This window comes from Aulonocara sp. 'chitande type north' Nkhata Bay, linkage group LG6 (assembly GCF_057382095.1).
Source record: "Aulonocara sp. 'chitande type north' Nkhata Bay isolate Kocher_YH1m ecotype deep benthic linkage group LG6, A_spYH_male_GT1.1, whole genome shotgun sequence".
Taxonomy (NCBI): Eukaryota; Metazoa; Chordata; class Actinopteri; order Cichliformes; family Cichlidae; genus Aulonocara; species Aulonocara sp. 'chitande type north' Nkhata Bay.
In genome coordinates this window covers 15,889,227-15,901,917 of record NC_141349.1, presented here as the reverse complement: position 1 = coordinate 15,901,917, position 12,691 = coordinate 15,889,227, and the positions used below count along the sequence as shown (strand labels likewise).

The window sequence follows — 12,691 nt, the reverse complement described above, 5'->3', positions numbered from 1 at the left end:
AAAGCCAAAAAAAAAAAGAGATACATTTTACTGAGAAAAATCAAGTTTTTTAAAAAAAAATTGAAACTTTTTGACTGTACAGAAATTACCAGATTATAAAACAAGTTCAAATTCAGACTTACTGAGAAAAAAAAATCATAGTTTAACATATGAAAGTTGGCTTTTTATTCAAACAACAAAGAAAGTATAAGCTACTGTGTCTTCAAATAGAAGTCAAATTTGATGACATACTGAATAAAAATTTTGATACTAAGTCCCAAATATGGTTTCCTGAAATTAAAAAATGTTAAATTATAAGATAGAATGTCGACTTCCTGTCTCATAGTTCTTCTTATTTTATGAATGGTTAAGACTGTGTTATATGACATTTCTGTCTCTCAGCAGCTGCTCATCTGATCCACTGCAGACTTGGGACCTTATTATCAGCAATGTCAAATCTGAGGTCCTTTCAATCAACGCTTGTTACATTTTAGCTCAAAGTTGTTCTCTGTTAACCAGATGACACTCACTGACTTTAATGTATTCCAAAACATCTCATTACTAATTTTAGTTTACACAACCAAGTGCCCAGTCTGAACCTTTAGCCTAGGCTTGTTTAAACTTTAATCCTAAAACCAAGTCTCCAAGAAGCAATTTCAGATTAATAAATACATTTTTATTTTAGGCAAATAAAAATGGAGTAAATACCAAATGCACTTTTTAAATCACAATTTTATAGAAAAAAGTCATACAAAGCTACCTGGCCCTGTGTGGAGAAGTAATTGCCATCTAAACCTAATTACTGGTTTTGCCATCTTTGGCAGCAAGAACTGCAATCAAGTGTTTGCAGTAGCTGACAATGAGTCTTTCACATCACCGTGGAGGAATTTAGGCCCACAGAACTGTTTTAATACAGCCACATAGGAGGGTTTTCCAGCATGAACGGCCTGCTAATGGTCATTCTAGAACACCAAAATTGGATTCGAGTACAGACTAGACCACTCCAAAACCTTCATTTTGTTTTTCTGAGCCATTCAGCGGGAGGCTTGATGTAGTGTGTTGGATCATTGTCCTCCTGTCTAACCCAAGGGTGCTTCCGCTTCAAAGCATGAGACATTCTTCTCCATGATTTTCTGGTAGAGAGCAGAATTCATGTTTCCGTCAATTACTTTTCCATGTCCTGAAGCAGCAATCCAGCCCCAGACCACCACCACCAACTTGTTTAACTGTTGCAATGATGTTCTTTTTATGAAAGGCTGTGTTAGTTTCAGTGTTTGTCTCGTCAGTCCACAGAATATTTTCCCAAAAGTCCCAAAAGCTTTTGTGCCCCCCCCTTTTTTTCCCAGCAGTGGTTTTTACCTTAATCTCTCCCATTGTTGCCATTAACTTTTTTTTCTCAGCTACGTCCTTAGATTGTGACATGAAGTGTTGCTTTTTGAGCTCTCTGAGCTCTACTTTACCTTGTCAGACAGGTTTTGTTTAAGTGGGATGTCTTGATTCAACATGCCTTGCAATTATCAGGCACGGGTGTGGCTAGTGAAACTGAAATTGGGGGTATGAGTTTGCTGAATGGCAATTACTTTTCACATACAGACCAGGCAGATTTATATAGGTTTATTTTTTCCCATAATAAAACTAGATAATGTATAAAATATAAATACTTAATTTAAAGCACTGTAGCGGAATAAAAAAAACACCAAATCTTTATGCTTTTGAAATGTAATTTTCGTTATATCTGTTCTCTTTTCAAAACACTGACTTTATTATTGTCTGCATGTGAAGCACTTAGAGGATAAGAGTACACTGTAGCTACAAAAAGATGGATTATGCTCTCCCCGGGCTCTGGACCAACAGAGATTTATAATTATTTTAGTTTTTCCCTGGAAGTCCCAAGACCAGTGTGGGAAAAGAAAAATGTGTGTGTTGGGGGGGCGGGTTGGAACACGTGGAATAGTGCGTGGCTGGATTCTGAAAACAAAAATCTATTTTCAAAATCTCGCGAGCCTTTCCTCATTATAGGGCTCATTCCGTCGTCGCTGCTGCTCTGTCTCGCCCTACCTCCCGCCCGCTTGGTCTCATCACCGGGGCAGCCGGACACAGCGAGAGAGACGGGGAGAGAGAGCGAGAGAAGCGGACTGACTATGGAGCTCCTCTGCAGGGTGATATGAAGGATTTAGGTCATGAGCCGTTTTTTTTTTTGTTTTTTTTCCCTCACAGACAGATTAATGTTCAGACCGGCTTAAATTGCTGCCGTGATGCTCCCTGAGTGAGAGGCGTAAAAGAAACAAAAGGAGGCTTTCCTGCTCCTCAGAGCCTGGGTATGATGAGCGGAGTGTGAGCGGATGAAAGTGTGGAGAGAAAGAGGTGCAGTCCTTCTGTGGTTGGCTGCTGCAGGGAAGGAGAAGCTGGAAGAGTCCCGTTTGCGTGAGAGAGAAGGGACTGGCCGGTGCGGCCGCAGAAAGGGCGCATTGTAACCTCTGTAGGTTACTGTGTAAACTGAGATTGTTTCCGTGCGACGGCCGGGAGGAGGTCACGGTGAGTCTGCTGCTAAACGAGGAAAATATTAACAGAGATAATAAAGCCTAGTAAGCTGCTTTCAGTGAGAAATGGTTAAGATATTCTAAGGGAAGTAGGGCGAAGGGCCTGCAGCTTGTCACTGAACATTTGAAGTTTTGGATCTTTTCCGTTGATCTCTGCGCGTGCCTTTGCGCGCGCGTGCGCTTGTGTGTAGCGCGTGGCAAGACTGAAGAGACTGTGTGGATGTTTGATTTTCCAGACAGGCTCGTCTTGTCTTCGCGGAGTTTAAATTTAAACCAATGAGAGGAAAAACGCTGCGGAAAAAAACACCTTTCGCTGGAGGATGCTTCTTGCCCTGTCTGAATTTTTTCTTCTGGTTTTAAAAGGCACCATAATTTTTTTCCACTATAGCAGATGTTTTTTATGGGACAAACAATCAGGGATGTGAACCCTTAAGCAGCCCCTGGTTTGAAGCTGCTTCATCAGCATAACCATTTGTTCACATCTCCCTGTGACAGCTGGGCGCCCCAGGGTGCAGCCTGAGGTTCTCACGGCCTCTGGTTGACATGACACAGGTCAGGAACACAGCCTGGCCTATCATAAAGCCCGGCATCAAGTTAGTAAGATACTCTGGCAGCTGTTCTCTTTAAAATGGAAACAAATGCCATAGAGTACTGTGCACCACTGTGCACATCCACCCAGCCATTTTCTTCCCTTATCCAGTTTAGTGTCATCGGGTGAAGGTCGAGCTTCATCTGTTCACCACCACAGTGAATTTTAAGTCAAACAATCAGATAAATACACAATACATGCTTTGCAAATCAGTCAAAATCGATATTTTTCTCAGGAAAACCACCACAGGGGCACGTTTAGCACTGTGCTGCTTCACATTCCTCTTTTTAACAGTGCTCTGTAAGCATTTGAGAGCTGAGGAGTACTTTTGAAACCACCCTAACGTGATTTCCAGCACGTCTCTCTGAAATCTGCGTTAGTGGGGTCTTCGCACACTCCACATCTGCTCTGTTATGACTGTTACTGGGCTTCTTTGCTACTAATGGTTTTACTTTTTGGTGTGTGTAAATGGGATGGAAGAGGTGTAAAATGATTTTAATGGATTTTAAAAAAAAAGTGTGGTATTTCAGTTTTTTAAATCTGGTGGTTTCATTGCTTCAGTTTTTTTTTATTTCTTACAAACTTGAACATTTTAACCACAGTCTAAATGTGCCTAGTAAGGCTATAAATGAGAAGCCGAGGTTTAGTAATGTTTCCTGTGTTTTTTTTTTCTTTCTTTCTTTTTTTTAAGTTGAATCTTTCAAACAGGAAGTCTGTCCTTCCGTAAGGCGGCCACAATGGAGCTGAGATAAACTCTTCCTCTTTTATTCACCAATTACGGCTCTTGCTGCACTATAAACATGGGAACGTGGCGTGGTCTCCGAGTGGCTTTCATCATGGGATCTTTGTTTATGATCCTGCTTATCATTGTCTACTGGGATGATGTTGGGGGCTTTAGTCTCTACCCGCTGAAGGACCCCAAACACGAGGTGCTTCAGTCCGGATGCTGTGCCCCGACGACTATGAGCCCGCCTCAGACTACGCCCGCCAGCAGAGCCCACACGACTTCTTCCTCCATTGTTTCCACCACCGCTTCTAGTGCTTCATTTAGCCCAAAGGAAGCGGCTCAGGAACATACGGAGGAAGGGAAGGGGAAGCAAAATCATGCACAGAGGAAGGAGGAAACAAAGGAGGATGTAGAGATGGAGATCTCTGCTTATGATAGGGAACAGGAGGCGCGAAAGAAGAGGATTGACGACGTGTGTTCAGGGAAGGAAGACGTGGAAGTCCCCGAAAGGCCTTTTTCACAGATCCCCAACAGGGAACTGGATCACCTGATAGTGGACGATACACACCAGATTATCTACTGCTACGTTCCCAAGGTACTGCTGCCTCAGTGAGTGATTATGTGTGGTGTGGGGTGTATATGGGTGGCGAGTCAGTTCACTGTGTGGGGAAAGTAACAAGAGGAGAAGCAGATGTTTAAATCACACTGCTTCATTATTGTTCTTCTCCTTTATGGTCCCCGTTGTCTTCTAAATGGTTTCCCTTTTCTTCCCTCTTCTCTGCCTTGCTGCTGATCTCTGTTTAGGTGGCGTGCACCAACTGGAAGCGAGTGATGGTGGTTCTGTCTCAGTCTCTGATCTCAAGCTCCTCAGGGAAACCCTACACTGACCCAGAGGCTGTACCTGCTGACCTTGTACACAACTCCACGTTGCATCTAACATTTGCCAAGTATGACACACAAATATTGAACCTATAACACGGACAAATATTAGATCAGTTTTGGTGATGTGTTTGCACCGTCATAATAACTCTTTACTTTTGTAAATATTTAATTTGGTGAAATGAAAACTGGTTTATCAGGTTTTTAATGATGAGTAAAATCTCACATCATGATTTCTGTATCTATTTTTTGTGCTCTGTGCCCTTTTTTACCATGCACGGCGAATATTGTGATTTCGGTCTATTCTAATCCAAACTATAAATTGGTTTATTGCTTTAGCTTCATCCTAGCTTGCCATTTATACCACCACCAGCTCATTTCTCTAAAAAATATTATACGTATCAGTTTCAGCTTTATAATAACTATCCAAGTACTGTTGATGTGATAAATGTTCATTTAGTAGTGATCGGACTTGTGAAAAAGAAAAAGAAAGTACTTCTTTCAAATCTAAGATTTTACTTATCAGGAGTCAGGACATAAAATATATCTAGTCACTATCAGGCTCTAAAATTAATTAAATTGGATCTGAGCTGAACAACAACAGACAACTTATAACCCAGTATCATTATTTATTTGCATGGGAAAACCTGGCCGCACACCGTGATTCAGTTGGGTGTAAAACCAGTTTCACTTGAATAACTTGAAGTAATTATTTTCTATTTGACCTTATCAGTCTCGAACATTGATATGGATGAGCTTTGGCTTCTTTACAGAGTTGCTAAAGTTCATTGAGGTACGCGGGAATTCATTTATGCACAGCCAGGGTACAAAAGCCGATGCTCTGGATTGTTTCCCCTCCCCCTTTCCAACAAGCCAAAAAGAGAGTGAAAACTACATTAACTAAATAAAAGAGAAATTAACTGGATTCACAGCGTTAGGAGACTCAAAACTGTCCTAGAAATACTCTCTGCCAGCCACTCGCCTGATCATCGACATCAGAATTTCTTCTTTCAAGTTGTGATGAAAAGTTACATGCAGAAGAAATCACACCCACAGTTTCCTGGCTTTGCAGTGATGGGCTGATAGAGAGGGGCGGACAACCACACATGGAAAACATTCAGTCCTAATCTGAGCATCATTCATTGTATCATTCACAAGTTAGAACCTGTGGGTTGTGATGCTGTAAAAGATGTTACAGAGCCAAGTCATTTATTTATCAATAGCATCTCAAAAGTATGCTGCAGATCGGAGTACACGCGCAGAGGTCCCCGTCCAGAGATAAGCAGACGCGAGTAAATGACGTGCTGAAGGAAAGCAGAAAGAGTTTGTCATCAAAGCAAACTGTTGTCTGTTTGAGATGAAGTGATCTACTGTATTAAAGCTGTAATTGTAAATTTGCCAGCATTTTGTGCTGCTGTAATTTGGGCTTATTTCTCATTAATGTTGAAGTTAAATGCCACAGCTAGCCAAGTTTAAGTCTTTTGACCGGATCACCTGTGTCTGAAGAGCGAAAAATCAGACTGTTAATCTTCATAGTGGTTCTCATTTAAAAATATCTTACAATATTATTGTAAAAGCTGTGGATATATGTTTAAGTTCTGAACTTTTCGTTGTTTAATTACATAATTCATGAATGAGAGCGGTAATAAATATCCTAACAGGTTTTAGAGGATCTGGGACTATTTAATTATTTTCTAGGTTCATCTTGGCTCAGCCCCCGCTGTTGTTTTCACAAATCCCACTTTATGCACAGCTCTCTTAAAGTTCTGTCACAGCATTTCAGTCAGGTTGAAGTCTGGGCTTTGACTGAGCCTTTGCAATGCTTGGATTATTTTCTTTTTCAACTATTCTGTTATAGATTCACTGCGGCGCGTGGGATCATTGACCTGTCGCATGATCCGATTTCAGATCCAATGTCAGACAGCTGGCCTCGTATTTGACGCCATAATTCTTTGGTACACAGCGAGTTTCATATTCAGCCCAGTGACTGCAGAGTGTCCAGGTTGTGGTTTGTTCAGCTGCAAACCTAAACTGTGCTGCCAGGTTCTTTTTAGTGAGAAAACACTTTTCCTGGTTACCCTTCCAAACTTACAAGACATACTTGTTCAGTCTTTTGCTAATTGCGCTCTCATATTTACATATTTATACATTTAAAATTATATTTTCTTTCTAATTCTTGCTTCCTGAATTATATTTCAGAATCCACACTGCACAAACAAAGCTATTTCATTAGCATTCCTGAGCTGATCTGAGCCTGTTTCTTGTGATTTATTGCTATAATAGCAGAATGACCTTGGTGTCCTCAACAGTACCACTTTTTTCCTACTCTGAAATTAAGTTGCTCATTCTAATAATTTTTGCACTCTAATGGTCTCGGCCTTAATCCTACCTCCAGGGAAGAGTCAATGATTTGAGAATAATTGAGATATTGGCATTTACTTTTTAATTAGTGAGCACCAGAAAGAGGAACGGCAAATGCTAAACAGGTGATGCTTACTATAAATACATCACTGTAGCTCTTCAGAACACTCTGCCTGCTTAGTTTCTTGGGAAAAATGTCGATAAGTCATAAATAAAATTGTCTCCTTAAGCCACACAAGGAAATCAAGACCACCATAGTTTTAAATAACCAAGTCCTCATGCAAAATGTTCTGGAACAGGAAGGCTGCACAGCCAAGAAAAATATATACTCCAAGATGAATGTCTCCCAAACAACTTTCTGAAATGTGAACTGGACTGAATTGAAAGTATGTCAAGCATTAATAAAAAGGAAGATTCCCCAAAACCTGGAAGTAATTATATTCTCACTTTAAGTTATTTAAAAATGTGTTTCGCAAACAAAATGTGTGAGTTGACGCTTGGAAGGCCGAGCGGAAAGGACAGGCGGAGCTTGGTGCTGCAGCACAGGCAGACCGCTCTGTAGCCCATTGAAGTCGAACATGTGTTTTCCTGTCTGCGTCGTTACACAAGACCTATCCCTTTCCCCTTTGGATGTGATCTGGCTTTGTTCTTCATTCATCTTGTGACTCAGCCACAAATTATCACAGAATTCAGACATGCAGAGTTTGTGTATCCAAGTCATATCTAACTATCACAACTTGAAAAGGAGGTAACCCCAGAACAAGATCTTTAACAGTGCTTTTTATGTGTATTTCTAGATTTTGGCGCCGTTATGGTTCCCTGTCCCGCCACTTGATGGCACTGAAGCTCCAGCATTACACCAAGTTTCTGTTTGTACGCGACCCTTTTGTGCGTCTTATCTCTGCCTTCAGGAACAAGTTTGGAAGGTGTGTGTTTGCTGTTCAAGGAAATGTGCTTCACTTTGCATTAAACAGTAGCCCATGTCATTGATGAATCACTGAAGTGTGCGTATTTGTGTGTGTTTTAAGGCCCAACCAGGACTTCTACAGGCAGTTTGGTTCAGTTATGCTGCGTCGTTATGGCAATGTGTCTGGGGATTTGCCAGAGACCGCGGCCGAGGCATTTAAGGCAGGAATCAAACCAACATTTCAGCAGTTTATCACATACTTGCTAGATCCAGAGACTGAGAAAGAGAGCATCTTCAACGAACACTGGCGGGAGGTGATTGCCTCACACAATCAGACGCATGCATTTTAACACGTGCAGGTTAAGGAAAGATCGTTCATTAAAATCATGGGGTGTATTTAACACATTTATTAGACCATCACCCACTGTAAGGCTTATTCCACAGCTTCCATAAATTAACAGTACTGGTAGTTACTTAAAAAACCTTCTTATAATAGGTAATCCACCCAATGATATTTTTAATACTAAAATATAATTATTGTGTGTGATATTATTCTGTTAAAAACAGAGGAGAAAAAACTGTAAAACACATGATTATTTTTTGATTAAGATGCCAAATCATTTATTTGAATTCCTGAACAGGAAAATCTGGTAGTGGTCGAATTTTATGCTTGATTACTTTCAGACTTCTTAGAGAAGTCCTGGTCGACAGTATAAAAATGAATTCAGCTTGTTATTTGACTACAAATAAAATAATTTCTTAGTTTTAAACTCGTTTTTGGCAGATTTCTAAAATATTTGTGTTTCTTTCTGCTGGCAGACAAATGGCAAATGATCTGACATATTGAGTATTGTTTCACTACCTGGTCATTAACAGGTGAATTAGCATAGCGTTATTCACATTTTATCAGTTTAACACTTTCAAGTTTCTGAGTTTTGATGATTTTAAACATTTCAAGTATGAATGTTTCATATTTAAGGGTTTACGTGGACTTGCTTCACATCCTTTGAATGAATTTAGTTGTCAAAAGATGGACCATACAGTTTGTACTAATGCAACGTGCATTAGTACAAACACAACGGTGCAATGTATTTGGACAAACTGTGCTGTCAGTAAAGGAAACTACACACTGGAACAGCATAACAATGGCAATAAAGCAGCACTTTCCCTATAATAGGTGATTTCTAGGCTTTTCCTTGAGTTTTTTAGCACAATACCTGCATCACAGTTATATCTCAGCCATATTAGATATTCAGAAAGAGAGATGAGATGAACCCAGGTGAGATATTCAGAATGAGGGGACAATAGCTAAAAAGAAAGGACAGTAGTTAGCTGGAGAGCTATGTTTTGAAATAGAGATCAAATAAAATATTACATAATTGGTATTATCAAAGCACCTCACAGTGAAGTGCTGCATGTCTGATGGAATACATAAATATAAAGTGAAGGAACATTGTGAAAACACATCAGATCTCAATGGGGAGAAATTCATGCTGGACATCTCTACTATTATGGACTACATAATATGTTAGGAACCAAAGGATGTCACATTGTTGATGGAAATGAAAATTCAGCAACTCATAATGTTGTTTGAGTTGTTGTTATTTAGCCCCCCATGTGCTTGTATATATGCCTGTCAAAGTTGGGGCATTCTCCTAATGAGATGATGTCCATGGACCAGGGCATTGCTGAGCTCCTGGACAGTCTGAGGTGCAACTGGCAGCACTGGGTGGAGTGAAACATAATGTCCCAGAGGTGTTGGACTTAGGTCAGGTGAGCGTGGGGGTCAGTCAATGGTATCAGTTCCTTAATCGTCCAGGAACTGCCAGCATACTCTTGTCATATGAGGCTGGGGATTATCGTGCACCAGGAGGACTCCAGGACCCACTGCACCAATGTAGGCTCTGACAGTCGGTCCAAGGATTTCATCCTGATACCTAATGACAGTCACCGTGCTGTTAGCCTAGCATACAGAAGTTTGTGCATCCCTCCAATGCTATGCCTCTCCAAACCATCACTGACCCACCATTTACCACAGGCATGCTGAACTATGTTACAGGCTGCATAACGTTCTCCACGACTTCCCCAGACTCTTTCACGTCTGTTACATGTGCTCAGGGTGAACCTGCTCTCATTTGTGAAAAGGGTAGGGTGCCAGTGGTGGACCTGACAATTCTGGTATTCTATGGCAAACGGCAGTCAGGCTCCACGGTGCCAGGTAGTGAGTACATTCACACCAGTGGCCTGGCTCTGGCAGTGCTCATCTTGTTCCTCCTTGCACAAAGCAGAAGATAACACTCCCACTTATGGGTTAAGGACCTTCTACGGCCCTGTCCAACTGTCAGAGAGTAACTCCAGAAGGCAGGCAATCTCCTCCATGACTTGATGCATGACTCTGATTAAATAGCGTTTCTTTATTTTTTTGTGTATTTTGGATGGATTAATGAGGAAGCCTGTGTATTCAAATCCATTTTAGTAATAAACACAAGAGTAGAGTTGTGTGTCTCCTTTTTTCTTGAATGCCAGTATATGTGCACAAACAGTCAATTATTAGAGGCAGATAGACAAAGTCACAAACACACACAAACTAATGCAGTTTTTAAATGATACTCCTGCTTTTGCTGTGTTTCAGGTCTACCGTCTGTGCCACCCCTGCCAGGTGAAGTATGACTTTATCGGAAAGCTAGAAACCCTGGAAACAGATGCAGAGCACTTGTTGAAGCTTCTGAAGGTGGATCATCTGATACGGTTCCCCTCAGGGGCTCAAAACAAAACTGCAGCCAGCTGGGAAAGAGACTGGTTTGCACAGATTCCCATTTCAACACAGAGACAGTTGTACAAGCTGTATGAGCTGGACTTTGAGCTGTTTGGATACCCCAAACCTGACAGCGTGCTTCACCAGTAGACCATACCAAGCCAAAGGCCCGGACGCTGCACTGTGTGTAGCGCGTTCACCTTCCCTGCCTGCGCACAACGAGCACATGCCTTTAAAAAACAGTCTGTGAAGCTGTGTGTTTAATTTGTTTTATGCATACCTCAAAAGACAAAAGTGCCTGTCTGCATTATTTTATTTTTGACATTATATCATATCCAAAGTGCACCAGCTTACAAGTTACTTTATCCCAGTCTGTGTTTCCTCATGCAATGGCACTTTAAAGAGTATTTTTTGAATGCGGTATTTTGGTAAGTCATGAGTGAAGGTCTTGGGCTGCATGTTAGCTCACATTTCTGAGGGGGAAGTATGCAGAAAAATAAAGAGTTTTTAAATTACTGTGTGATCCTCTGTAGGTAATTTGTGTTTAAACTTTCTCAATTCAAAATTTGATTTTAATCTCTAATTACTTATCACTGGAAGTGCTACGAAGCTTGAGAAAACATCTATAAATCCTCTGTCTGCTTTGGTTCTGGAGGCATTTTGTCAAGTCTTCAGATCTCAGGTTGAGGAATAAGTGTTTTGCAAATTAGGAGGAACTGTCACTCATTTTTAAAAGATCCATTAAAGCCATTTTTTTTTTTATCTGTATGTGAGTGCTTCATGAAAGTGGAGTAATAAATCCCTGGTCTATTTACCTTTAAGTATACTATAGAGGCAGAAGTTTGAATAAAATAGAACACATTAGTCCATCCATACTGCACAGTCTCGACACAAGTCACTTCACACTGATCTGAATCATTTGAGCATAAAGAATTCAGCTAACTCAAACGATGAACCTGTCTTGTTTCTACACAAAATAGACAACTTTGCAAAGAATCAGTTTTAAATTGTAACTCTAGGCACGTTGTTACTCACAAAAACACATACAATGTGTAACAAAAATAATATTTTCCCCATTTTCTTAGTTGATTGTACAAAAGTTCCAAAGTTCTATTTTTGACAGGCATAAAATAGAACTTTTGTATCAACAAGGTGATACCATTTCCCCCCTTAAAGTTTGTGAAAGTTGAATTCAAAAGAAGAAAAACTATAAAGATCAGATAAACCATATCTGAAAGTCGTGTATGTAAGAAATAAAAAAACCAAAAACAGTAAAGTCCTGACACAGGACCTGAGAAATCCCTTCAGCTGATCTATCTACTGTTCAGTGAAGCCTCAACAGGGGTGACCGACAAGAAGCCATTCTTCATGAAATAGATAGGCTGAGATATGCTAAATTACACAAGAACTGGACTGAAAACACAGCACACAGAAAAGTACAGTCTGATTTTGCTCCACCATTTAACCCTTGTGTTGTCCTTGTGTTGTCATCAAGAGTATGGGAATCCTGAGGACATTACAAGGGTTAATTCCAACTGGAAAGGATCTGATCAGCGTGACAGTGATCACAAACACACCTGACACAGCAGTAAAGCATACCTGAATAAAAAAAACACAGTGGAACACCATCAGTCATTGATTGACCTCCCTGGAGCCCGGACCACAACATTACTGAAGCAATGTGGGATCATCTTACCAGAGGACAGAAGGTAGCCAACACCCAAAGAAGAGTTTTGAATGTCCTTCAAGAAGCCCAGAGAACTATTCCCGAAGATCACTTAAAGAAATTAAAAGAAAGCTGCCTAAGAGAGTTCAGGCTGTTTTGAAGAATACCAAATATTGACCTACAGGCTACACAGAATTATAACAACTGCCTTATATACTGTATTTCCATCTATTTTTGGATGTTTAAAAAAAACCCCACTGCATCTCTTTCCCATTTTCCAGTAATGAG

The 12,691-nt window shown here is 40.5% G+C and overlaps 1 protein-coding gene across 1 annotated transcript; it reads left to right on the top strand.

Moving 5' to 3' along the window:
* The first annotated feature begins 2,014 nt into the window (after positions 1-2,014).
* On the top strand, positions 2,015-11,253 carry LOC147327528 (carbohydrate sulfotransferase 12-like). Its single transcript, XM_086295208.1, has 6 exons — positions 2,015-2,514; positions 3,800-4,430; positions 4,640-4,782; positions 7,873-8,001; positions 8,104-8,296; positions 10,615-11,253. Exons 2-6 carry the CDS (start codon positions 3,909-3,911, stop codon positions 10,885-10,887), a joined length of 1,260 nt encoding a protein of 419 aa, XP_086151334.1. The 5' UTR covers positions 2,015-2,514; positions 3,800-3,908; the 3' UTR covers positions 10,888-11,253.
* Positions 11,254-12,691: the final 1,438 nt, after the last annotated feature.

Bases quoted from the DNA above. Each gene is read 5' to 3' on its own strand.
- LOC147327528 (XM_086295208.1), top strand. From the start codon at position 3,909: ATGGGAACGTGGCGTGGTCTCCGAGTGGCTTTCATCATGGGATCTTTG. The intron at 8,002-8,103 runs GTGTGTGTTTGC...GTGTGTTTTAAG, and splicing joins TTCAGGAACAAGTTTGGAAG to GCCCAACCAGGACTTCTACA. The intron at 8,297-10,614 runs GTGATTGCCTCA...GCTGTGTTTCAG, and splicing joins TCAACGAACACTGGCGGGAG to GTCTACCGTCTGTGCCACCC.